This window comes from Melospiza georgiana, chromosome 16 (genome assembly GCF_028018845.1).
Source record: "Melospiza georgiana isolate bMelGeo1 chromosome 16, bMelGeo1.pri, whole genome shotgun sequence".
Lineage (NCBI taxonomy): Eukaryota > Metazoa > Chordata > Aves > Passeriformes > Passerellidae > Melospiza > Melospiza georgiana.
In genome coordinates this window covers 8,043,813-8,071,088 of record NC_080445.1, presented here as the reverse complement: position 1 = coordinate 8,071,088, position 27,276 = coordinate 8,043,813, and the positions used below count along the sequence as shown (strand labels likewise).

General features: G+C 49.0%; 1 protein-coding gene across 1 annotated transcript in view; it reads right to left on the bottom strand.

Moving 5' to 3' along the window:
- The window catches only part of SYT17 (synaptotagmin 17), a 34,638-nt gene extending 7,362 nt beyond the window's left edge, over positions 1–27,276 (bottom strand). The window contains exons 1-7 of the mRNA XM_058035571.1: positions 27,223–27,276; positions 23,994–24,011; positions 22,560–22,708; positions 17,114–17,262; positions 15,993–16,612; positions 7,346–7,466; positions 6,394–6,549 (exon numbers count right to left, since the gene is read on the bottom strand). Of these exons, the coding sequence (XP_057891554.1) occupies positions 6,394–6,549; positions 7,346–7,466; positions 15,993–16,612; positions 17,114–17,262; positions 22,560–22,708; positions 23,994–24,011; positions 27,223–27,237 (1,228 nt within the window). The 5' untranslated portion in view covers positions 27,238–27,276. The remainder of the gene's footprint in view (positions 1–6,393; positions 6,550–7,345; positions 7,467–15,992; positions 16,613–17,113; positions 17,263–22,559; positions 22,709–23,993; positions 24,012–27,222) is intronic.

Below are 27,276 nucleotides of genomic sequence, written 5' to 3'. Positions count from 1 at the left end.
ACTTGATGAATCTAATTTTGCCTCCTAAGCAAGCAACAGATCGGGTCAGGAAGGGTCAGCATCTTGTTGCTCTCACCCTGATTAATGGCATTTCACTTCTCCTTGTTAAAGCAGTCAGTCTGCTGCAAAAAGCCAAACTCACCCCAGAGCATCTTCCCTGAGTGCCCCCAGACAGGACTGGGCCTGCAGGACCCCACCCAGCATCTCTGCCTGCCCCTCTGCTGTCCCCTGCTCCAGCAGCACCTCCATGGAGCCCAGCAAGGACAGAGGGACTGAAATGCAGAGCGGTGGGGCCCCTTCTCCTCCCAAAGGGGATGTGGACATGTGGAAATGCACAAAGAGATGCTGTAAAGGGGCTCTGCTGGGCCTCAGGGGTCTCCCCTGCCCTGCATCTCCCCAAACCCCTGCCAGGAGCTTGTGGGGCCACCAGAGCTGCAGCAAGGCCTGGGGGCAGGAGGCACCAGCCAGGAGCTCCCTGCCCTCCCCAGACCTGGGCAAGGACCATATGGTGGCTGCTGCATGAATGGATGGAGTGTTTTATAACACCACACACAAAGGGCAAATTCTGATCTAAATTAAACAGGTATAAATCCCAGAAAACACAGTGCTGACATCAGTGGGTTTTTTCCATTTTTTTCTCCTTTGGCTAAGATAGGATTACACAGGTTTAGTCAGGGATTACATTTTGCTTCTGAGCTCTAGATATGGGAAATATACAGACAGTCCAATACTTGCAAAAGACATAGCTAATAGATGACAAGAAACAATTTTCTAGCAGTGAGTTGTCTAATTATCCTTCCATCTAAGAGATGTTATGATAGTATTTCAAAAGAGAAACCAAATCCTCATCCTGCATTCCTGCATGGGAAAAAAACAGCGTAATTTGGCTCATATATTAGAGATTTCCTCCCTATATCTGTGTGCAAAAGACAAAATGCCTGAATGTTTGTTGGGTTCTCATGTGGGAAAGCAAAAACAAGAGGAGAAAGGAGAGATGGGCAGGTCAAACTGCAGATGTGTGGTGACTCCAGACATGGTGGTTTCCATCCCTGGAGGAGATGATGCTGGCATCTCCAGGTCACACTTCCACATAGCCAGGGAAATCTGAATTCAGATACATTCCTGGAGAAGCCTCAGGACAAAAACTTTATAAACTTTCAACCTGCTCAGCTGATTGGGACATTTGGAAATCAGTCTGTTAATTAAGAAAACACCACTGAAAAGCCCCACTAGCTCTTCATCCTGCTGAAACAGGCAGCATTGCTTCACAGAGAAAACATTTCAGTGAAAGCACCCAATATCCAGAACTGCATCATTATCAATACACACCAAGAGTTACTTTTTCTTCCCCTTTCAAAATACAAACTTCATTAAATGGTCCCCATATTTTCCTAAAGGCCAACTGCAAATGAGCCAACAGAGGAACCAGGTATATTGTTAGTGAACAGCAACCTGTTATTTTAATTAACTGGAAGTTAATTAGAGCCCTGGAATAAAGCATTAAAGTTGTGCAGGGGTCTGAAGACACACATTGCAGCACTTGGAGCACAGAGGGGCCTGACAGCATTGCCAGGGCTCCTCTGCTGCAGCCACTGAAACCACAGGTACAGCTCTGCAGAGTCTCAACACTCTCAGGAACAAAAATACTAAAAGAAAAAAAAATAAAATGGGAAAATGGGTCCTAAGTATTTACAGAAAACAGAGACATTGCCAGTTTTTAAAACATTGAACAGTGAGGAGTATCAGCAAATCCTACCAGAAGAAGAGTGCCCATGAGCTGCACCCCCAGGCAGCAGTGACTGTGAAGATGTCACCAGTGCAGGTCACACATTTTGGGTCAATCCCTCCACCAACAAGCACTCCCTGCCCAGCCTGCTTCCCTCTGTCCCAGGCAGAGCATCCTGCCCTGCTGGAGCCATGGCTCCCACTGCTGCTCTCCCTCAGCCCCAGGGCTGTCCCAGCCCAGCTGCCCTTCCAGCCAGGCCAGAAGGAAAAGCAGATTTTCCCTCTACAGTTGCATGGAGATGATCTACCCAGAGCATGGAGATGATTTCTCCCTCTTTGGGGACTCTGCCTGTGTAACAAACCCCAGAGATCCTGCCATGCAAACATTCCAACAGCTCATTTAAATGGAGAAAGACACACAGCCACCACGAGGACCTGGGGGAGACAAACATCCCCTCCCTGTGAGTGCTGAAGGTTGTTTTGTTTTTTTTTTTTTTTTTATGGTAAGTGATGAGAAGATGCTGAGGAGTCACTGAGACACAGTTTGCCCTGGAGTGCTGCTGGTTTTTATTGGGCCATCTGGGCTTTACTGCAGTGCAAACAGCATTGCTGATGATTGCTATTAACAACATTATAATCATTAACAAAATACTACAGGGCTCAGGTTTCAGCTCTGCCTTCCTGCTGCACAGCCCCAGCTTTCTGACAGACTGAGATTGACTGCACAGCCCCAAATCCCTCAGTGGGGAGAGCACAGGGCCTGTGGGTGCCCATCCAGCCCTCCCAGCACACAGGCTGCACTTGCATCTCAAATACTCTTTTTTCTTCATGGAATTGATCTTGGCAGCAGCTGCCAGTGCTGCTGTCAGGGTCAAACTCCACCTTCCCCCTGCCATCAGACACAGCAACACCTTTGCTCACAGGTTTGCTCTCATGTCTAGAACACCGCACCTTTCAGAGCCTGCCCCATTTCCCTGCAGGAGGTGACCATGACTTGCCTGCACTCAGGCAGGAGATGGGGGATTTGTGTCAGGTTGTCAAAAAACCCCCAGAAAGTGCAAAAATGAACCACCCAAAAGAGTGCATTTCTGTTACAACATGTAAATGGCTGCTCATTACCTAGACAACCTATTTGATGAAGTAAATGAAAATCAAACCTCCTCTCCACCAGCTGTTGCCTCACTCCTTTTTCTTTTTTTTTTTTTTTTTTTTTTGTCAGGACATCAGACTTGTTATAAGTACAGTGGCTTTCCTGGTTTCAGCCTCTTTGGGGAGGAGCTGTGACAGACAACACTTGCAGCAGCAATTCTGACCCTGGATGCTTTTCCTGGAGAAAACATTTCCACCAGAGCTGATCCCACCTCATTTTGGGCACTGGCCTGGGACTGTGGGTCAGTGACAGCCCCAGCAGCATCTGAGGAAGGAGCAGAGGGAAGGCAGAGCTGGGACAGGGTGTTCTGCACTAAGGTGGAAGGAGAAGCATTTTGGTCTGTAAATGCCAATAATTGACAATACTGAATCCTTGTGTGCCTGAAGAGGAGGAGGAAAGGCCAAAGATCCAGCCCAACCAGTCCTGGCTAACACAGAGCTGTGCCTGGGCACATCATCTTGGAGCCCCAGAGCCCTCTCCAAACCCAGCTGTGCTTCAGCCCTGAGCCTGGTGTGGAGTCCAGCCCTGCAGAGCACCTCCAGGAGAGCAGGGATGGTGCTTTACCATCTGTCTGCACTCACAACCCTTGGTAACTCACAGCAAAGGGTGGAGAAACCCACACCAGAGTGCACTGAACAGAGACAGCTGGATCCAAGATGCACAGGAGAAAAACACACAGGGGGGAAAACAAAATTCATCTCACTTAGTGTGGATGGTGCCTTGCTGTGCAGTGTCCAGCCCCAGGGGAGCAGGAGCCCCAGCTGATGGGAACTGGCACAGCTCCAGGGCTTTCCATGAAGCCAAGCCAATGTAAAGACAGCTGGAAACTGGGTCCAAAACACAAAGCCACAATAAAGGTTCCTTTAAATTATTGAAGACATGCTCACTTCTGGCTCCCATGGCTGCTTTTACAGCTCTCTCTTCTCTCCATTCAAAGCATCATCACCCACCCTTCAAGCAGGATTATTTTGCTTTTCAATTGGACTTTGACTCAACAGCAAATTTAATTAACTGACCTAATGGACTAGAAGAGAAAAGAAATAAGAAACAATTCCAAACAAAACACACAACAGAAAGAACCATCACTGCAGCAAAAAAGAACCCCAAAGCACCTAAGTTAAAAAAGCAAAACAAAACTACACCCCTGCTATGCAGAGATGCAAAAGAGAGATCTCACATTGCAAGATACCCATACTGCCCAACATTTGTTCCTGATTATCTTTTAACAGAGGATCCCAAAGCCCTTGACGAGCCCTTAAGCTGAATAATACTGTGAGGTGCCAAGAGGGAGCTCTGTGGGGAACACCACAACCCCAGACCTTCAGAAACTCATGTCAGCAGAACCCACAGATGCACACAGCAATAAACTGGGGACACAGCCCCAGCACCATCAGGAGTCACTCTGTCACTGGGACGGACACTGAACGTGGCTCAGCATCCTCACCACCACCACGTCCCCTGATCAGATCCCTGTGGCAGACAGTGCAGGCACTGACCCAGCAGAGGGCTGTACACACAGAAACACAACCAGCACCCCTGGCTCCAGCTCTGCTGGCCACACCAACCCCACACTCACACCAGAGTGTCCTGGGCACAGCAGAAGCCCCAGCCCAGGCAGCGCCATGCCCACCCTGGCCCTCACCCCTCACTGCTTTGGGGGTGCTCACAGGGGTCCCAGGATGAAGGAAGAGAATCCTGACTCCATGTTTCAGAAGGCTGATTTATTACTTTATGATATATGCTATATTAAAAGGAAATGATATATTAAAACTTACTAAAAGAATAGAAGAAAGGATTTCATCAGAAGGCTTGCAAGGAATAGAAAGGAATGATAATAAAATCTTGTGGCTGCTCACAGCCCTGACACAGGTAGCTGTCATTGGTCATCAGGTAAAAACAATTTCATGTGCTGGGTAAACAATTCTCCAAATCACATTCCAAAGCAGAAAAACACAGAGAAGCTGAAGCTTCTCAGGAGAAAAAGATCCTAGCAGAAGGAATTTTCATAAAATATGTCTGTGACACACTGGTCCTCCCAAAGCTCTGCACGTTCCTTCCCAGCTGTGGAGCTGCTGGAGACATTTCTGGCCCGGGATTATTTATTGCAAACTCACAGCAAGCAGTATGTCAGTCAGAAAATGAAGCCCCACTCAGAGACTCAGTGCTGTGTGGCACAGGGTGATGAATCAGCCAGGTTCCCATTGGCTCCCTGGGAATACTCCCCTCTGCACAGGGAAAAACACCCATCAATCCTGGCTCCATGCACTGTGCTGGGCAGCGCTGCTCCCCTCGCCCTCCAAGGGCACTGCCCTGCTCTCTCTGCCTCTTCTGCTGCCAGCAGCAAAGGGGAAAGCACAGGGAGTGACTCAGGCCTGTCACAGCAGCACCTGACGGGAGCTCCAGGAGCAAACCCATCCCCGCACATGCAAGGTACAGCCAGGCTGACATGCGTGCCAAGCAGTGATTAATTACTGGTGTTCTGCTGAGGAAATTTCTGAGCATGAAGGGCAACATTTAAGCTGCTAATCAGCATCACTTTTTGTTCCAACATGTTTGAAAACAAATTAATGGGTTGGAATAAGGCTCCTTGAACCAGCTTTGACACCTGTATCTTCCATGTGAAAAGTAAAATTAAAAAATGCTTCAAAATACATCCTTTCAGAGGCAGATTGTTTCCAGCAAAAGAAATGATGGGAAGTTGTCAGAAGAAGTGTTTGTGAAGCATGAGAGCCCAGTGTGGTCGGAGAGTGTGGGCCCCCCCAGCCAGTCCCTCTGAGCCTGCTCCTGGTGGTGCCTGAGCTCCAAAGGGGGAGCAGCCATGGCATGGGAGGGACCCCCACCCTTCAGAGGGGTCCCTGCAGCCCTGCTCAAGGCTTTCAGGGTGGGGAAGGGCAGAGAATGCCACCAGCCCCAGCAGGACCCTGGCCTGGGACAGCAGCCCTGTGCTCTGCCACTCCTGCCTGCCTTCATGCCTTGAGAACAAATACAGGAGACACAGAAACTGCTTCAAAATAGAAATTCCTATCCCAGCCAGCACCTCCAGTGCTGACAGAGCTGAGGCCAGCTCTGAGCCTGCCCGTGGCCCCAGGCTCTGTGGGCTGTAGCTGGGTCCATCTCAGCTGTGCCAGGCAGGGCTTGGCACACAGTGCCAGCCCTTCAGAAACAAAGGCACGAGCAAGGCCTGCTCACAGAGCAGCTGAGGCCACTGTGGAACACCTGTGGGTGCCCCCTCTCACCAGCAAACCACAGCAAGAACCAGAAGTTATTTTGCCAGTGCTTGGGCTCTGTGACTGTTCACTGCTGTCCTCTCATTCTGTTCAGGTTTCACTCTGTGCCCAGGCTGGGTGCCCTGAGAAGGGCAATTAATGCTCCTCCTCTTCCTCGGCCCATTTCCAGTCTAGCACAGGCTGGCAGTGCTGGCACAGCTTCTGCAGAGCACAGAGTGCCCCTTAACCTCCCAGGGTGGGACAGGCAGAGCCCTGCACACCCACAGCTGCTGCCAGCAGCACCACACTGACCTGTGAACACCAGGCTGGCATTCTCCAGCTCCTCCTGTGGGACCTTGAAGCTGAAGGACTCGTTGTAGAAGGGATCTATTGTGCCCCGCATGCAGGAGGTCTTCTTGGTTTTTGTTAACTTCAATCCGTGAACAAGCTGGATTTTCACAAAGGGATCTGGCAAAGAGCACAAAGCACAGGCCCTGTGTTATGGGATCATGAGTCAGCAGCCCCACTCACCACAGGGATGGACTGAGCTGGGAAATGGCCTTTGGAAAGGGCTGGGACTTGTGCTGCTCCCAGAGACTGCAGTGGGCACAAAACCAGGCAGCCAGATTAAAAACAGTCCCTGCCAAAACCACAGCTAATGTCAGCCTTGACATGCTGCTCTTTTTGGGAAATGCCAAGATTCTGGCAACAGCAGAGGCTGGGGCAGGAATGTGGGGAGACCACCTGAGCACAGAGGCACCAAGCAGCTCCAGGCAGAGTGGCCAGGGCCAGCAGGGAACAGGGGCTGCCTCTCACAGCACAGCCCAAAGGGACCAAAATTCCATCAGGGAGCAGTGCCCAGGGGCTGCCTCTCACAGCACAGCCCAAAGGGACCAAAATTCCATCAGGGAGCAGTGCCCAGGGGCTGCCTCTCACAGCACAGCCCAAAGGGACCAAAATTCCACCAGGGAGCAGTGCCCAGGGGCTGCCTCTCACAGCACAGGGAGACCAAAGCTCCTGGCTCCTCACCTCTGCCTTTACTTTAAATTTGGCAAGCCCTCCACTGTACCCCAGAGTAAGTGTTCAAATACTTTCATTATTGTTGTCTATCCATACAAGAGGGACTGAGAATCCAGAGCCTTGTATAAACAGGAACTGAGCATCAAATCCCCCTGGGTCCCCCACAAACTGCAGCCTCACTGCTCTGCTTTAGAGGCACATATAATCTGAGCATGAGTAATGTGAGAAATGCACTGCCCTTTACCTGAACCTTGACTCATGTCTGTCTGAAGCAGCTGTTTTGCTCTGATGATGTCCACGTTCAGCCTTCCTGCACTGGGTAGGTAGTTCAGTGACAACAGCAGCTCTCCCAGCTCCACTTCATTCTGCAGGGAAAAGAGAATGTGAAGATTTAGAACACAGCTCAGAGGGGAAGAGAAGAGAGAGAAATTAAATAAATCCCATTTGTCTAAGTGCCTGAAAAATGAATTTTAGTCACGCTCTGAACTGCAACCAGGAACCATCTGTTGGTACCTTGAGCTGAGTGGAAACAAGAAAGGAACTATCCCCAAAAGGAGATGTTTCTCCAGTCGCCAATCCTTCACCAGCTCCCCAGCAGCCAGGCAAAGAGGAGAGAGGGGCACAGGGTCAGTAGCTTCCACCTGCTCCATTTTTAATGGCTCCAGGCAGTTCTGATCTTACCAAGGTGACTGTTGTTCTGCCATCCTTCCTTTGCCTTTTCCTTAACGATGCTTAAAACTAGTAAAGAGCTGGAGAGCCCACATCACTGCTGCTCAGGTGTGAGGGTTTGAAATAACCTCTGCCCCCTGCCATGGCGCTGAGAGGCTCCCACTGCTGGGTGCAGAATGCCCACACTGAAGCACTCTGGAGGCTGGAACACAGCAGGCAGGGATTGATCCAACTGCCCAGTGCCAGTGCCATGCACGAGTGCAGAGCTGGTGCTCCATCCCAAACAGCCCAGAACCAACCCAGGTCAGGTGTCAGAGCCCATCCCTAGAGGAAAAGGAGCTGCAGTGGTTTGCAATCATAACAAAAGGATTAAATGTCTTCACTGATGCCCCAAATATGAGATTACAGAAACCAGAGACTATGGGTAGACAGTAAAGTAAAAGGTTCTCAGAACAGCCACAGCCTGAACTGACCCACAGAACCAGGATCATTGTGTGGGCCAGCACAGAGGCACAGCCCCTGGCACAGACATCAGTGCCTCAGGGAAACTGAGGCTGGGAAACCCAGCCAGGAAAAGCATCTGATTCCTTAACTCAAATTCCTTTTGTTACAGCAGCTTGTGGGTCACACTGTGACTCTACAGCACCCACACTCACATTTACCACATGCGTTTTCTTTTGTTGCTGCATTATTCCTGCCTCACCCAGAAGGAACCTCTCCTCCCTCAACCTGGGCCAGTTCCCACATCACAGTGCTGGCCAATATGTGATGTTTTAAGTTCTTTCCATCAAAAAGCCACTCTCCAACACACACCTGACCGAACACACACACAGGACTCGCACAGCCACACACACCCTGGGGTGGCCCAGCACAAGGATCCCAGAGTCTCACTTCCCAGGTGGTTTAAACACCATCCAATTGATGTAAACTATCCTCTCTCATTTGATTTTGCCCAAAAATGCTCCTCTCAGGTCTGTGGCTGGAACAGCCTGCAGACATGTTTATCATCAAGAACAGCCAGTGACTTTTAATCCTATTACCAGGACAGGATGGAAGCACCACAGTGCCCACACCACCACCCTCAGCAGGAGCCACACGAGGCAGCCCTCCACCCCAGCTCATCTTTTATAACACATAAACCACATTATCAGACCCAGTCCTGCTCGCATTCACTGCTGGTCAGGTTCCATTCAGGCTTAAATTCCTGGAAATTCAGGTGCATTTGGAAGTGCAAATGAGGAAACTGCTCAGTGATTTTATCACCTGCTGGGGAGAGACAAACAGCTCCAGCTGCAAATACCAAACTGCTGGCACAGCCAGGGGGCAGGCTGGCATGGGGCTCTTTCCAGGCACCTCAGGCTTAGAGTGCTGAAAATCTGCATTAAGATTCAGGATAATTACTTATGGAGCTGTCCATTGATGGAACCTGTTGACCTTATCCAAGAGCTGCAGGCGTTTCCCTGGGCCAGAGAGGAGCCATGAAGCTCAGCAAGGGAAGGCAGAGCTCCCTGCTTCCAATTCGTTTGCATTTCTGATCCATTTATTAAAAAAAAAAAAAAAAAAAAAAAAAGCCTGATGATGTACACTGACAGTGCCAGGCTGGATCTGTAACACCCATTTGGGCACTGGCAGCAGAACCATGTCCCATCACCCTGCAGAGATGATGGAAGGAGCCCCTCAGTGCAACCATCACAGTGTAACCAACCCACCCAGGCTTCCACAAGACCTAATTTTCTGTAGGACCTGACCTAACAGGGATTTCTAGAAAAATCCTTTTGGCTATCTAGGCTTAAAATTGAATAAGGAGAGATACAAAATGCTAGATTCTGTGATCCACCAAAGACAGCAGGCAGACTATGAGCTTCAATCAGGCTCAAATCAAGCCTGATCTCACAAATCTCAACAGCACCTTCTGATGCTCTCCAGGAGTGCCCACATTTGTGTTAATTATTTTGAGGGGAGGAACACAGAGCCCCTGCCCAAAGGCCAGGGCAGGATGGGGGAGCTCAGCCAGCAGGGAGGAGCAGCAGCACCAGAAGGGGGTCTCCAAATGGGGGTCTCCAAAAGGGGGCCCAGATCACAGAGAGCTCCCCTCGCCAGGCAGGTGACTCAGCCTTTCCCAGGCTCTCAGTGCCAGCAGCCAATGCCTCTGCTGGTATAAATGCATTTCTTCCAGCCCAGCCACAGGATCTGGGAAAGGTGCTCCACACGCTGCCCTGTGGCTGGCAGTGAGGGATGTCAGCCACAGGAGAAGGAATCCGTGGCTGCTGTCACCAAGGCTGGCACTGTCCCTGCCCCGTGCTCAGTCACTGCTGAGATCAGTGACTGAGCAGACAATTCCCAGGTGCCCCAAGGAGCAGGGGGTACAGGGAGGCACAGGCAGGAGGTTCCAGCTCCCTGAGCCTTTCCCAACAATGCCATGGCTCCCTTTGGTGTTGTGACAGCCTCGTCACCCAGGTTGGGAACACTGGGCAATCATCCATCACAGTGACCTAACTCCAGCCCGTGCTCAGGGACATCCGTGGGGAACAGAACAAACATCACCATCCTGTTCTGCCCCACTGGAGCATCCCCAGAGCTCCAGCTCCTGCAGGGGCTGAGCTAAGGATGGAGCCATGCACAAGAGCTGCCATGGGCACAGCGCTCACCCCAGGGCAAGGAAGTGCCTGCATTTTGTGTTTCCCAGGTCTGTCCATCAGGAAACTACAGAGTGTTGGCTTTGCCTTGGGTGTTTTGCCATGCAGAGGAGCCCCTCTCTGCTAAGGCATCATTCCAGCTGCCATTATTATGTTGATGACGAGCAGTTCGTGCCGAGCTCCCAGATGACCCTGGAAAAGCAATTTCCTGTTTGATGAGATGCGGGAGTGACACCGAGTCTGGGATGTCTGAGGCTCTCCTGAAGCTCTGATTAACATTTCACTCCTGGCTGTATTACTCTGCCAGGTTGGATTTGCAGCCTCGGGCTCGCCTGTGATCCAGAACCTTCCCCAGTTACTGCCTGGGCTGAACCCAGAAGTTTTGAACCAGAATCTTTTCTGTCATCTCTGAAACACAAAGAGGTTCCCCCAAAGGAAGATGAGCTTTTAATTAATGCACATCTTGTTTGACCAGGTAATTCCTTCCTCACAGCCCCCCAGACTGTTTTTTGTGCATTGTTACAACATCAGCAAAATTCTGCAGCTGAAACCCTTCCCAAAAGGAGCAGAGCACATTATTGCATCAGCACTGACACCCATGCACTGCTCCTAATGAAGTTTCAGATTGATTTTCCTCCTCAAAGTGCTCTGTGTTGGTACCTCCAGGCACATTAGGAAACTGATGGTTTAGAACAGTTTGCTTTAACAGGTTTTGTACAGCATCCTGTGTCACAGCCATTGCTTGGGGAAGGTTGAGCTATTAAGGACCAGAACCTGAGAAAAAAAAATATACTTACCAATGAATAAGAGCAGTGTTTCCTACATAACTGGCACCAACTGGATGTAGGATGAAGAGAGTCACAAAACCCCTTCTAAAGGCAAATTGTCTTTGCCATGAGAAAGCCTCTATTGTGCAAAAAGCTTTGGGAAGAAGATATCCCATGGAGAGGTCCTGCTCCTGGACCCCACCAGCCTCTCCTCTCTGTTCCTCCTCCACAAACACACCTCAGCAGCCCAGCTCTCTGCAGCAAGGGCAAGGTGTGAACAGCACTGAGGGGAAGGGTGAGGTGACCAGGAATACAGATAAGGATAAAGGGAGAACAGTCAAGAAGAAAAATTTTTCAATGCTGGAGCTTTACAGACTCAAAAAGGAAAGGTGGGAAAAAAGTTCAATTTCCACTGAAATTGAACTAAGGAAAAACAAACATACAGAGTGAAATAAAAGAAGATAGAAAAACACAAGCCAAAATATGAAAATAAACCACAGGTTAAAAGTTAAAAATGTTGTTATCATGATGGACAAGCATCCATCACAGTGACCTAACTCCAGTGACCTGCAGGGTGGGGGTGTCCTGCCAGGCTTTGCCCGGGGCATCTCCTCCACTGGCCACAGGAAAACTTCCAGGGTGATTTCACCATCCAGCTGATGAGCTAACATGGCCCCATGGAACCACCTTGTACCATCCTGAACATCACAACTGACAGGTCATTCCAGTGCACTCATAGTATGAAGTTAAATAAGCAAGTCCAACACACACTCTCTCTACTACCAAAACGGCTTAATTTGAGGAAAGAAGGAACTTCATGCTATTTTCCCACCATAACTAGGCTTTTTTTTTTTTTTCCTTTTGCAAAATGATCTCCAAGCTCTCATTACTGCTGGTCTAAAACATTTATTCCTGCCCACTCAAATCTGCCAAAAGAGAAGTGAATCATATGTCAATAAAACTTGGGGTCCTGAACATGTGCTTCAGAATTCGTTTCAGCGGCGAAAAACACGAATGTGAGCCCAGCTCAGCGAGGCCTGCCAACTTCATTCATGGCAATTAAGCAAAGCCACACATGTTTCAGGGGATATTTAAGGAGTGCAGAGTGTTCCTATGGGGACTGGACTCAAGAGCCTTTCCATGAGCAGCTACAGCGTTTTAGAAAAGCAATAATTACCCTGCAAGGGAAAACTACCAAGGATAAAGGATTTGGCAATACCTGCATTGACATTTTCCACAAGAAGTCCTTCTGCTCAGCTGCTGGCTCTGATGATGCATCAGGCAGCAGCTCCCTGTGCCTCCACTTTGGGCTCAATCCCCTTTTGTATTTGGGTTGCCCCCAGACAAAGGGAGGAATGATGAATCTGGCGCCATGTTCTCAGAAGGCTAATTTAATATTTTATGATGCTATGTTACATTAAAGATTGCTATACTAAACTATACTAAAGAATACAGAAAGGATACTTAGAGAACACTAAAGAGATAATAATGAAAACTTGTTACTCTCTCCAGAGTCCCGACAATGAGCTTGGCACTCATTGGCCATTGAGTCAAAAGAATTCACACCAGAATCCAATGAAACAATCTCCAAACACATTCTACACATGAGCAAAACACAGGAGAAGCAGATGAGATAACAGTTGTTTCCCTTTTCTCTGAGGCTACTCAGCTTCCCAGAAGAAAAATCCTGGGCAAAGGGATTTTTCAGAGAATGTGAATGCCACAATCCCCCTAAACACCGAACGCAGACCCAAGCTCAGAAGGTGTTTCTGTGCAGGCACAGCCTCCTGCCCAGGGCCTGGCACCAGCAGTCTGTAGCTCTGGCTCCTCAGGCTGATGAAAATACTTCTCCAACAGTGAGGAGCTCTACACCCCATCCACAGGCCTCAGGAGCTGATCTTGCTGCAGCTCCCAGAGGAGCCAACAGAGTTGTTGGCAGCAGAGCTGGACCATGCCCACCCGGGAGAAGCTCACTGTCCCTGCTGACACTGCATGCACCACAAGATTCCTGGCCTTCCCCAGCTCTGCAGCTCACAGGTGCTGGCACAGCCCTGTGCTAAGGCAGGCTCCAGCTCAGTGTGATGGTGGGACAAGGACCTGGCACCTGCCTTTATCAGCACACTCTGTGTCCATGGCTCCCAGGTGGAGACAGCAAGTGCAAAGCAGGTGCTCATCTTAGCTTGTGTCACTTGGCCACTTTCTCTGCTCTTTCACAGTGCCTGCCACCCTCCCACTCCCACCAGGATGAAGAGAAAACTTCCCCACAGCTCCTGCCATCTGGATTCACTTTCCTCCATCTCCCTCCAGCTCATGATGTTTCTGTTTATAAATTCTATAAAAAAAACAAAATTCATGTAATTTGTCTTTCATCTTCACATATCACATCTATGACTGTCTGTGTTTCTCTCCTCCTGTTACCCTTTCCAAGCACCTGGTCCAGCCTTTTCTCCTGTGGCTCTGGGGGTGCTGCCAGCTGCTGCTCCGTGTCACAGCCCCAGACTGGCAAATTTTCCTGCCTGAAGATCAGAACTGCACCACAGTGGTTGGTTTGTGGTGCTCTCCAGGATCCAAGGATGCCTTCTGCCAAATAAAATGCAACTGCACGTAGATATTTATTTCTGTCCCTGCCTATCAGCAACTCTCAACACAAAGCACACTTCAGCAGGCTCAGGTTCAATCCAACAAGAAACTGATAAAGGCTGTCTGTCCCTCAGCTAATCAACCAAAAAAGTGAGAAGTATAAAAAAATTGTCAACCTGTCAAATCTATCATTCCATAGGCAGAAGGTTGCAACTAGTATTAAAAAATCCCTCAGAAGTTTCTAGCACAAACATCACTGTTACTGAAAGACATAAAAATGTATTTTTTCAAAGCAATAAGCTTTGTTTTACTTCTCCTAACATTTATCTCAACTCTTTGATCAATTAATTTAATCACCACTAGGATGAAACATGCCTTACTCAAGGAACTTTAAAAATTTTATCATTGAGAAAATATGAGAAGATAATGCCAAACATCATCCCTGGATGTCCTGTATAAGCACTGTTGATCCCTTTACAGTTGCAATCTGCCAGCTGAGGTAAAACCAGCAAAAAGGTATGAAAGAACCACTTTACTGATCAAAGTGTGGAGGAATTTTTGCCTAAGTTCTTCCATATGATAGCAAGGGGATAAACGCAAAGGCTTTTAAGCCTGTGCATTCAAATGGAGTTTTGTCTTTCTCTTTCCTTTTATAAATATCAGAAATGCCAACTTCTGCATAAATAATTTATCTTGAATGCTGGTGAAGCAGACAGCACTGCTGAAAACAGCAGCAGCTTTCAATGAAACTTTGGAGAGGGGGAAAGGAAGAGCTGGCTCTGAGCTTGGCACATGAAGGCAGAGATGATCTTTTCTAATCAAGGTCTGTATTGGCTGTGGAATGAGTCCATGTTACTCAGAAAGAGATGCAAAATACAGAGAAGTATTTATCATGCAAAAGTAGGGAGCAGGGGGAGAAGCAAAACTGCATGGTGGGACTCACATGAGGACAATGGGATGCAAAGATATGCCCTACATAGAGCACACATTCAGGGACCCCATGGTTTTCACTTGTGCACAACTTGCAAAACTTTCCTTTCTTGCCTGAGCATCGTTGAAGGTAATCCACAACACTCCTGTCTCAGTTACCTGGGGCCCTGATCCTCCTGCCCTCTGCAGAGAGCAGCAGCTCTGAGCAAGAGAGGAAAGTGCCCCCAGCCCCTCTCCAGCCCCGCTGGCTTCACTTCCAAACACTGCTCAGGGTATTCCCCTTCCACGAGTGTCTGATCGCAAATTTCCACTCCAAATCAGACTCTTGAACCCACAGTGTAAAACAGCAGTGAGGCCAATGATTTACTGCTCATTTCATCCAGAATCTCTGGCTATGGCACTCTTCTGCGAGCACCTAAAAATCAAAGGAAAAGTGAACCATCCAACAGGGTTTAACTCAGCAAGGACTCCTTGGAAATTGCAATTTGTGAGCTGGGAAGGAACTGAGAGAGGCAAGCTTGTTACACCAATCTTCCTGTCCTTAGTAAAACACTTGAGATGCTGTTCACACCATGTTCTTCTCTTGGTTTTTCAGAGGGTTCTGTGCCTCTTGCTACATGGGTGATACCACTAGTGGAAAGCTTGTTGGGTAACCACCATTCCTGGCTGCAAAGCCCAGATCTTTCCACTGAACAGAGGTGAAAGCACACAGACCCTCTGATCTCCTCTGCCCACCCCACTGAATGGCTGGAATGCCCAAAATGCATGCAACACCCCACGTGCATCAGACAAATATTTATGGCAAATTTAGTTCCTTCAGGGATCTGATGAAAACAAGTCTGCCACTCCTTTGCAGATTGTTGCTAATGCATTATGCCACAGGTCTGGGTGGATTTCATCTTCTGCATGTTTTATTGAATCAAATCATTACTTAAATGGCACCAGTGGTTCCCCCCCAGAGCACAGGAATGACCTGGGTGGGACAGGGTCACAGCATTCCTGAGAAGGGATGCAGGTCACAAGAAACACCTGCCCAAAGGTGCAGACTTCCAGAGCAGCCTTGAGTTGTTCTCGTTTAAGCTGACACAGGATCTTTGCTCGTGACTATAAAGCCAGCTCCTCTCCCTCACAGTGTGAGTTATAAAACCAGTCACAGGCCCACATAATCCCAACCCAGCAGATGTTGCATTAACAAGATGACAATTACTAATTAGAAACAGCATTACTTGCCAACAGGCAAAGGAACCACACACACAAACCCCCAAAACAGCAAGAAGAACTGTGGCAATAATCTGATAAATTCTGTTACCTGAGAACTAGGCACAAGGGCTTTCCACCAGTGTCCACCTTTCACAAGGTCGACATCGCTCAAGGGCATTGACACTTTGCCAATAACACAATGGCGTGAGAATTTGTCAAAATCCACTACAGTTAAAAGCAGAGTTCTTCTCTGGGCTTCTAAAAAGGGGATTTCAAATGTGTACCTCTCCTCAAACACTGGGTTCTGCGTTTTGCGCTTCACTCCGGTCTGCTTGGAGTTCTTCTGGTCAGGAAGGAGGCAGATCTTCACATAGGGGTTGGAGTGAGCCATGTCTTGCCTTGAGCCATCGTAAGAAATTGGAGGAGGCAGATCTTTAGCCTCAATGACTCTCACTATTAGGTAATTGTGCAGCAGATCATACTGTGTGCTAAAATGCAGCATGCCCAGCTGGTACTTGGACAAGATCTCCTCATCTGTCAAGGAGTCCATGTCATCACTATTTGAGTCAAGAGAGTACAGCCTGGGTTCAAATTTTCTAAAATAGTCATCTGGGGTGTAGGTTTTTCGCAGGATAGTTGGCTGAACTATTTCTTTCTTAGCTCCAATTATTCCAAACTCGATGGGTTTGATATCAATTAGTGGAGAACTTGGCCTCCTTGACTCCAGACCTGAATGAGAGAAAAACACAAATGTGATTGTTAGGAAGTGCAATAAAGCAATTACAGGCTCTCCTCAGTTTTGGGTGCTTCTATTCTGTGTCTGTGCCAGCACAGGCTCCACAGTGGGGCTTTCCCCCATGCCCTGCCCACAGTTAACTAAAGAGCACTAGAGCAATTACAGGCGCTCATCAGCTTTGGGTGCTCCTGTTCTGTGTCTGTGCACAGGCTCCACAGTGGGGTTTTCCCCCTTTTCTTGCCCACAATTATCAGCCAGGCTGGGGCACAAGCTGGCCTGCACTCCTCCCTCCCTGTCCACGTGCAACAACCCCGCTCGTGTTTCAGCAAGAAAAACAGGGCTGGCCCCTTCCCCTGCACTCCTGCAGAACAGGATGAGCTTTTAACCAACGTGCCTTCAACTTGACTTGGCTCCCTGTCCAAGAGACATGAGAGCAAGCAGCACAGTTTGATTTGTGCCCCAGAAGGATTGCATTTCTGGCGAAGGAGCCTTACTGGAGATGCGGCGCGTGAGGCTGTACGCGGAGCGAGACGTGTCCGAGGACGAGCGCCGTCTGTCAGGGGACACGTCCTGCAGGGCAGGAGGCAGCTCGCTGGTGGCATTGTCAGAGTCCCCATCCTTGTCCTCGTTTTGGCTGCTTATCCTGGTGTAATGAGAGACCTTTGGGTGATTCAAGCCAGTGCAAGGAGGATATACAGGATAACAACGTGTTCTGGCATTCTGGGCTAGTCTGGGGTATCTCCTGATCAGTCTGGCAAGCAAAAGGCTGAGCAACTGACTTCAGATCTATGTAAAAAAACAGATTCTTGACCTTTCTGCCTGTCTTTCAAACTGCTTTATCAGTATTTCAGCATGACACAGGCCACTAAGGCAAATATGACTCAGATGTTGATCAGAAATATTATGTTGTTATCTTATTGCAAAAGTTCCATACCTTCCTGGTGATTTCTCATAGGCACCACCTCACAGCCCAGCCAACAAACTCCAACTCTCTCCTCACCCAGTCTTTTATAGCACTCATCCTCATTGGACACAGCTGTGGCCTGTTAAGGGCAGGCCTGTTCCTAATCTTTGGTAATTAGTACAGCTGCAACTCCTCAGGGGTGAGATTACCTTCTGCACTATCTTCTACATATCTCTTACCTTCTGCACTATCTTCAATGTCTTATATTCTATCCCCCCACAATATTATACTTCTCTCTAAGGAAAAAAAAAAATCAAACCAAAACCCCACAAACTTCAAACAGTATCTTCCTGCTGTAATTCAGAGCTACACTTTGGAAGCACAGACTTCACTAGGAAGGAACCAGCACAGAAAATCACCATGCTCAGAGATCCCAAACCTACCACACACCCCCTGGTAAAACACTGCAGGTTTGCCAGTTAAGTTTCAAAACTTGATCTTGCAGACGCAATTCATTATTTGATATTTATTGGCATGCCTTTTAAAATATTTGGCTGCTTTTTATCCACGTCTATAAACCAGATGTGGTTCTCAGCAGACAATAATTGTACTGCCCAGGGATGTTGGTGGGAGCAGGGAATTTGGCAGGATCTAAATGACAAATCGAGTTTTGTAGCATCTTGGAGAAGACTCCACAGAAGGCTGGCATCATAGAGAATATGTGCATTTAAACAAACTGAAAGGGGAGATACATGTACAGACAAGTTGTTTTTATCTAAAACAACATTCTGGTTAAAACCCCCAACATGTCCCAGCTGCAGTGGCTCCTGAAAGAAGTGAGGATCTCCCAGCTTTGGCTGAAAGCAGGGCAGGAGCAGCCAGTGACAATGGCAGGAGGTAAAGCCTGCAGCTGTGTGCCCAGAGGGAGTGCTGCTGGTGGAGATGGAATCACACAATGGCTCCGTGACGTGTGGTGCATCCTGCAGAACAGCCAGGCCACCAGACAGAAAACAGCAGCAGATCACAAGGAAAGCATCAGCACAGAATGAGCAAAGCAAAGGGGAATTCTGTGGGAATTTTGCTTCCAAGCCACCCTTTCTATGTGCACAGCTCAGCTGGGTATAAATGAAATATATTGAATCATTTTCATTAGTAACCAATGACTGGAGCAGAGCAATTGATATATTCTGCTGAAAGCAGTAAACTTGCATAAAAGCCCAACAAGCATTAAGAAAACAAACCAACCCCCAAAACCAACTGGAAATTCTCATCCAAGCCACAAAGTTCACAGCAGGATCCATGCAAATTTCACCAAGTCAGACTCACACAACTCATCCACACTAAAAAAAAATCTGTTAATAATGAAAACCAAACCCTGTGCTAAAAGGGGTGTACAATATTTGCACAGCTCTGCAGCCCATTAAAGGCAGTCCAAACCATCCAGTTTGATATATAATCAGTACTTAGAACACAAATAGCTTTTTCATGCCTAAATGCAGGTCCACACAATCACAGGTGGCATTTGGATATGCTTGTGTTTGAGAAGCAAATGCACAGAGCAAGGCAGGGTGAAAAGGGAATCAGGAAGAGAGGCATTAAGGATGTTCTACAATGGGTAAACGTAATAGTGAGTTAATAACATACAGATGACCTTTAGTAAGGAAATTGCTACTGAGCCACAATAATTTTTCCTCAAATAAACTTTGGCTCTGGTTAAAGCAGCTCTGTTTCTGTTTAATCTGAACCTTTGGAAAGAGGAGTCGTGTCCTGATTTCAATTCAGACTCACAGTGTGCACTGTTTATCTTTGGGGTTTGTGTAGAATATTCCATAACAAGCAGCTCAGACATCCACCCTCATTCCCAGGCCATTTCTGCAAGGACCAGGATGGAAGTGCTCCTCATGAAATAACAAAAGTTACCACGCACTCAGGTCATTGAACTGGACTCATTGCAAGAATTATATTTTTTTTCCCTAAGCTGCCACTGCAAAAAATTCAGAAAGTCAGAAAAATCCATATTCTCCCAAGAGGAAGGGCTTAAACTTGCAGCTTTATCACCCACTCCCGAATTTCCAGGACAATGAGGTTTCTCAGAGCTGCCAAAGGGAAAACCTGGGGCCAAAATAGAAAGGATGGGTCATTAACCACAGGCATTTATATGTTTGCTCATTCACCAATGAGGATCATAAAAACAGTTTTCCCCTGGGGAGTGGGTAGGAAGGTGAGGAAGGCACAAACTGCATTCTACATCACACCAGTGTCTCAGGCCCATGAAGCATAGGCAAGATGGAAAGACCTCAGCTGAAAACATAGATCTATTTTTAAAACATTTCCAGGCTGCAAGCAAGGAATACAATAAATTGATTTGTTCCCAAATTCAAAGCATGCATCTAAATGAAAAATAAGGTGACGTCAAACCTGTTTTTCCTTGTAGGGAAATCCACTAAATACAAAATTCCCCTCTCCAAAAATAAGAGAGGAAAATTAAAAAAAAAAAATGAGGGGTTCAACTAGTATACACGGATCTCTGAGCATTTAAAAACATTAAAAACCTTATTGTAAGAACAAGTCCAAATTCTTACTCTGAGTAACTAACTCATCTAACTCCAGAGATCATTCCCTACACCCAAAAACGCATATAGAGATATAAAACTATAAGATCAACACAGCAAAAACAGAATTCTTCTTTGGTTTCTGAATTCTGAGTCAACACGGGATCATTTCCACACAAAAAGCTTGGGTCTCCTATTTGCCAGCAAACAAAATATACCAAATCTGGCTAATGCCTTTTACTTTCTTTTCCTCTTCTTCTTCCAGACCCTTGTTCCTCTACAGGCTCATTTTCTCCCTCTCTCCTCTCAATCACATCTTAGGGAGAAATAGAGAACCTATCTCCCTTTGTCCTCCCCACTCAAATAGTTGTTGTGCTCCCTGACCATTTTCCAGCAAACCACCCTGGAAGCACAGAGCATTATTATCCCACAGCCTGGCCCCACTCTGGGTCCCTGCCAGCTCAAGAGGAGCCCACAGCATCTTCAAGCAAGCAGAGCCTCCTGTCCAGCTGATCCACCCCTGTGTGTCACAGGCACCCTCAGAGGTCACAGGTGAGCAGTGGTGTCACAGGAGAGGTGACTGCAGTGACCCTGGGCCACGGCAGCACCCAGGCTCCTGTCCTGTGCCTTCCTCTTTGGTGCCTGCTGCCCCTCTCAGCCTTCACCTCTGGGAATTCACCTTCTCTCAGCCTGGAGCAGAACAGGGAGACCCAAACCAAATCACAAACTGCACCAAACCACCCAGAGCTGGATGGAAAGATGGGAAAATGGCCTGGGCTGGGGTCACAGAGACCCTTCCCAGGGCTGTGAGCATCTGTGGGTGAAGCACAAAGTGCAACAGGGTTGAAGAACTGGGTTGTTTTTCACCAAAGAGTGTTGTCCTCTGCTTATGGCCATTCCATGTAGGGGCTCTCAGATGGAGCAGGACCAGGGAGAGACAATACAGGCTGCAGAGAGCATTTTACAAGTCCAAAGGTCTCCATGTTCTCTGCCCACGGCAAAGTCCAACTCATCTGCAAAGGCACCATAGAGCTGAGATTCGAGATGATAAGAACAGGGCTCCAGCACTCACATCAGCCCTTTAGCCAGACAGAAGAATCCAAGACTCAAAAACTTCACCCTGGAACAATCACTCCACACCCCAAAACACACAGGATGTCCCTTCTGCTGCTCAGCACAGCAGATAAGCTCTGAATCACCCTCTCCCCTCAAGCCCAGCTCCTTGTTCCCAAGATGTAATTGCTGCTGCACCAACCTCTCCACGTCCAATACTGCAGCCTCATCACTGTGCTCTCCTGTGCGTGATGCTCTCCTATTTAGCATTGATTTTGTTTCCATTCCCCATTAATTGCAGGTGAATCAGTTTCTGAGCATATATCAGACTCTTAAATATGCTGCTCCACATCTAAAAACCACTCTAACACATCCTGAACAGCTCTATTTTTATTGCTTCAGTATTAATTACCATCCTTTTCTACCTGAATTCAAAAGAGTATGTGGACAAGACTGAGATTTAAACATGAGAAAATTTATTTCATGCAGCACCAAGACATGACCCTTCCAGAGCTGAGACAGAACAGCAGCACAGACTCACAGGAGTAGATAAAATTACCTGAGTGCCTCAGTGCCCAGGTACCAAAGCCTGAGCATCACAGGATGTGCTGAGCAGGGCTCTCCTGTGCCACAAGTTCCAGACATGCTGAAGCAGTGTCCATCAAAGGGTCTGCTCCACAAAGCCCAGCCCAGCTGACAAAACAGCCACTAAACACCAGAGAGCTCTGCTCCCTCCCTGGCTCCACTGCTGCCTCCACAGGGTCACCCCTGTGCTGCAGACTCCTGACGGAGAGGGAGTGAAAGAGGAAAGACTTCACTGACTTCCTTTGTAGTGGATTTGCAAACACACCAATCAAAGCTCCAGATAAGACCTGGTGCTGTGGTTCTTTAATGATTTGAGAAGAAATTCTGATGAGTACTATGGTGACTCAGGAGATCAAGTCCTGCTGAATGAAACTTTAAATGAATTTCCCCTTCAGAGCACAGAGGAGCCATGCCTTTCATCTGCCTGTATGATAACCACCTTCATGCTAGGATAAGAAAGTATTTCTACACAACCTCATCAGCATTTCAGCCAAGCTGAAGTGCTCCAAAGGGTTGGTCCATTTGAAGAGGAAATAGGACTGAAGATGAAAGGCATCTTTAGAGAAGGGGCACAGCTAAACCAGCTATCCTTGTTATGCCAGCTTACAAAACAACTTCTGTCCTTCCCATCAGAAACACTTTTTACAAAGACTAACCTTGCTATTTGAGTTAATAGAGCTGCCCTTTTCACCATGCCAGGAGTAGCCAGCATTCCCACCCTCAGGAGATTCCTGCTCTCTAAGTGGCATCCTCTGAGTGTCCCATTGCAATTCATATAAATTCTCTCATCCCAGCTGAGCAGCCCTACTCTTGGTCAAAGCCAGGAAATCACGCATCTAAACTTACATCCAGGCTGGAGTTTGAGCAGGAAAAGGTCCCAGGATTTCAACTTCATCTTCATTTGTTTGGCAACAGCTGCAGTCAAAGCACTTCTGACAACAATTCCTGCAAGTCCAGCGGCACAGCAAGAGATCGGAGAGGCGAGCGAGCAGACCCTGCAGCCATGGCAAACCAGAGCACAGGATTACAGCCCATCAATGGTTATTGGGAAAAACACCCAGCTGTATTTGTGTTTGTGTTTCTGCAACAGAACATTAAGAACTGCATTTATTTCATCTATACCAACAGACAAGTGCTATGCAGTTACCAGCCCAACCCCACGATGCCATAACAAGGCAGGAAAATAAGCATTCTCTGCAGGTATTTTCCCCTCTAGTAGCAATGTATTATTATGGAGGTTGGCAAGAGGGTGATTTACAAAGCACTGTGGCACAGCAATTTGTTGGAGTGGAAACACGCATATTCCTCCACACACATCAACAATCTAATAGATCAGCAAACATACAACAGAAGGAATTACTACCAGAAGGTAAGTGAAAGCTTCAATTTAATCCAGCAAGGATCTATTTAATTAACACAGCAATGTGAACACACTTCATGCCTGTAGATGTCCCAGTAATATTTGTACAATCCATACACATGGAGCATTACAGCCCAACAAACTCACCACTAAAATGGGGTAGCCAGAGCACACTATCCTCATGCTTCTGCTCTGCTACCATGATTAATTTAATGAAGAATCTTCAATGATATCTTTTAGAACAATAGTTGACCCAGAAGAGTGTCTCATTTCTCAGGTTTCTGGCAGCACCACTTGTACCAGAGCTGTGTCAGCTCCCCAGTGGAGCAGCAGCATCCTGTGTTCCCATTTCCACACCATCCCCACAGCCTTCCCCCCACTTCAAAGCTCTGCTTGGAGAGGAGCAGAGAGCCAAACCTCAGCTCATTTCCCACCCACACCAGCCCCAATTTCTGCTGCTCAGGGAGGGCTCATTAAGCAGCACAAGTGCTCTGTAGGACACACACAGCCACAAGGGCACAGCACCTGCACCCAGGTCAAACTGCTTTACAGCTGTACGTGACCTTGAGATGCTCCTGAGAAACTGCAGAAATAAAGTGTATGAGAGATTCTCCATGGTTATCTCCCCAAAATACTCCAGACATTTGCAGTATTCATGAGTGTGGACCACGTGGAGGGGTTTCCTCAGAGGAACCTGATCTGCAGAGAAGACTTCATTGGAACATGGCCTTTTGCTACAGTAAAACACACATTTCTTTCCATAAACAAAATCTGGGCACTGCAAACCAAAAAATTACCAGCCCAAAATGCAGTGCATTACTTATATCCAGGACATCAGTAGAGAGTCAGAAAACACGAGACAATCCCCTCAGGATGGAGCAAGGAGACAGAGCGGGGAGTGAATCATCAGATTAACTCACCTCATTTATTGGTTCCAACTGTCCTTTTAGACATCCAGGATGAAGCAAAGGGGAACAAAATGAAAAGGACAAAAACAAGTTAGCAATGCTCAAACAACTTTAAATTTTCTGCCATGACATGCCCCAGCCTGGGATAGTTTGAATTTTGGCAAGACAGTACCTTGTAGATGTTAGAGGAAGGGGAGGTCTGACTGGGCATCAGTTTCTGCCATTTCCAATCCTTCCCTACAAAGCTCCTTCTGCTCCTCCCTTCCCACAATCAAAACTCCCAAACCCATTCTGAAGCATGAAAATCCTGCTCATTGCTTCTTGCCAATGGGTATCACATGCAACCACTTATTTTATTTTCTTTAGTAACCTGACTCTAATTGCAGCAACTACTTGCTGCTGACAGCAAACCATATCCAAATTTTTCAGCAGAAAAAAAAGGCTTTTCTCCACATTCAGCCCATATCAATGGAGTTCCAATACCAACTCACTAAAGCAACATTTCTAGGAAGGGAGACAGACTGAATACTCTCCATTGCATACACATCTCTGGCACCTTCAGCCTCATTCTCAGATGTGACTTGAAGAACATAAAAGATAGAAGTTAAAGGCTTGAGTCCCACATTCCCATTCAAAAATCTGCACTGCAGACACCTCCCCCAAGGCACAGGGAAAATCTACAGCAAAGGAAGAAGGCATCACAAACCAGGTTTTTATTCACAAAGCCACCCTTGGAATTTTATATATACATATAATGGACCCATTTCCTTTGGAGACTCACTAGCATTTCTGATACCTGCTGAAATGTCTTATCTATTGGATTACCTTGATAATGTCTAAAAGTTTCCTATTTGCTCTGGCTGTCTTTGTATATGGGGAATGCCTAAAAAAACCCACCAAAACAATACAAAAACATAGAACAAAACAATAAAAAAAAAGAAAAAAAAACCACAAAAAATTCCATCCTACTCTTCCAAGTGTAGAAATTGGCTCCTAGCTTTATGCTCATGACATGACACAAGCAGCCTTTTCTGAAGAAGCTGGGATGCAGAAGTTGCCTTTAGTTCCAAGAACTCTTCCATGGAGCACGTTTTGGTGCAAGCCTTCCTTTTAAATTTCTTGGAAGCCAGTGCTTGTCAAAAAAGCCAGCACTTGTTAGGAGCAGTTAAAAGACTGGAAGAGCTGTGGTGCAATGAAACAAGACAGTGATTACAGATACCCATGGGCCAGCTGTTTAAGAAAATGCTAAATGGCTAAAAGGGCTTCATCATTCCTTATTAATGCAAAGTTGCAGCCAAAGCCCCAGTGGTTTAGAAGAGCTGCAAGGAGGATTTTTAAATTGCTCTAAAACAAAGCGGCTGGATCGGTGCCACGCGATCGAAGGCCGAGCACGTGTCACACAAAGAGAGGGATTTTCCAAACAGCCCACGGGGACACGGCAGGCTCAGAGCCAAGAGCCCTCCCAGCCACCACGGGGCACAGGAGGCCAGCCCTGTGTGCCACCAGCCCCGAGGGCACACGGCCATCCCGAGGGCACACGGCCATCCCACAGTACTGGGACAGAACGAGCCTGTGGCCACCCCCAAATGGGAGGACAGGGGTAAGGACTGAGTGTGACGGTGCTGGAGAGGTAAACAAGTCAACAGCAGCTGAAATGCAGGGCTGAAATGCAGGGGCCCATGAAAGGAAAGCAAACACAACCACCTGGTCCCCCACCTTGCTGGCACCAGGCATGAGGGGCAGGGCTGGGGAAGGACAGGGCTGTGGGGAGGGACAGGGGTCTGGGGAGGGACCGGGGCTCGGGGAAGGACTCAGGTCTGGGGAGGGACAGGGCTCTGGGGAGGGCTGTGGCAGCGGGCTGGCGCTGGGGGATGCCCGGGAGCACAGCAGCTGCCATGTGCTCAGCAACCCCTGGAGAACGGCTCCGTCTCCGGGGTCAGGGAGGCACCACCACGCTGTGCCACGTCATCCCAACTGGCCGAGCACAGAACAGGCCAGATGGAGTCTCCAGCACGAGTGAACCCTCACCAAGGGCGAGCCTGGGGGCAGGGCTCCATCCCCACCACCCTGGCTGGGGGTACCTGCTCCAGGTTAGCAGAGCCACCAATCCCAGCCAGGTCCTCAGAGCAGCGACAACAAACCAGCGTGGCAGTGCCCCGGGGATGCTGCAGCAGGGTGGGGTCCTCGCTGGTCACACACCGCGGTGACACCCCAGGAAAGGCTCACAAGCTCCATCGGCAGCGGACAGCGCAGCCTGGGGACAGTGCGGTCCCCTCACACCGCCCACCATCCCACCGTGACTGATAACGGGGTGCTGCTGATGCCCTGCTCCGCATCCCCCCTGTACCCACGGGCCCCTACGGGAGGCCTGCCCGGCCCCACTGGAGACCCCGCCGAGCCGGGGGGCGCCGGGAGCCCCGAGCCCCGCAGGACATCTCGGGCGGGCTCCACCCGCGGCCGCTCCAGCCCGGCTCCGGGACAGCGCCCGCAGCATCCCCGCTCCCGGGGCGGCGGCTCAGGGAGGGGAGCGCGGGGCGCGGCGGGGCGGGCGGAGCGGACACGGCCCCGCGGGACGGGGCACGGCTGGCGTCGGTAGCGGGGTCGGAACCAGCGCCCGCCCGGCTGGAGATGCCCCCCCGAGCTCCGGTTCATCGCGAACAGGACGGCTGCGCTCGGGGCAATGCCTGGGAAGCGGGCGGCTCGGGGGTCGCTCAGGGTCTGACCAGCTGGACAAAAATTCAGCCCCCCAAAGCAGGGACAGCCCATCCATCCATCACGGCACAGCCCGGGCTCCCCGCAGCCCCCTCACCCCGCCGGTGCCCCCCGCCCGCCGGACCGTGCCCAGCCCGGGGCGGCCCATGGCATCTCAGCCTGCCCGCAGGGTCAGCATCCTCCTCCCTCCAATAAATCCCTGTGCGGGACGGGGACCGGCTTCCTGACCCCCGGGGCCATCCCGCTCCCCCAGCAAAGAGAGGCCTGAGGGCTGCTCGCCAGCCCCGCGGGGATCCCCTCCTGCCCCGGTGCCCCGCTATCAACAGCTGCCGGCCCCGCTGCCGCCCCGGCCCCGCCTGGCCCCTCGCCGGGGGCTGCTGTCGCCTCCGGGAACTCCTCCCCAGAAGTTAACCCGAAGTTGCGCACCCGCACCGGGCGCGGAGCACGGGGGGGGTCCCGCTCCCGTCCCGCAGCCGTCCCAGAGACCCCCCCATCCCCGGGGCCCGCCGCCGGCCCGCTCCGCACGCACCTGGATGTACGCCATGGCTCCGCGGGGCTCCGCGGGCGCGCACGGCGCCTCCGC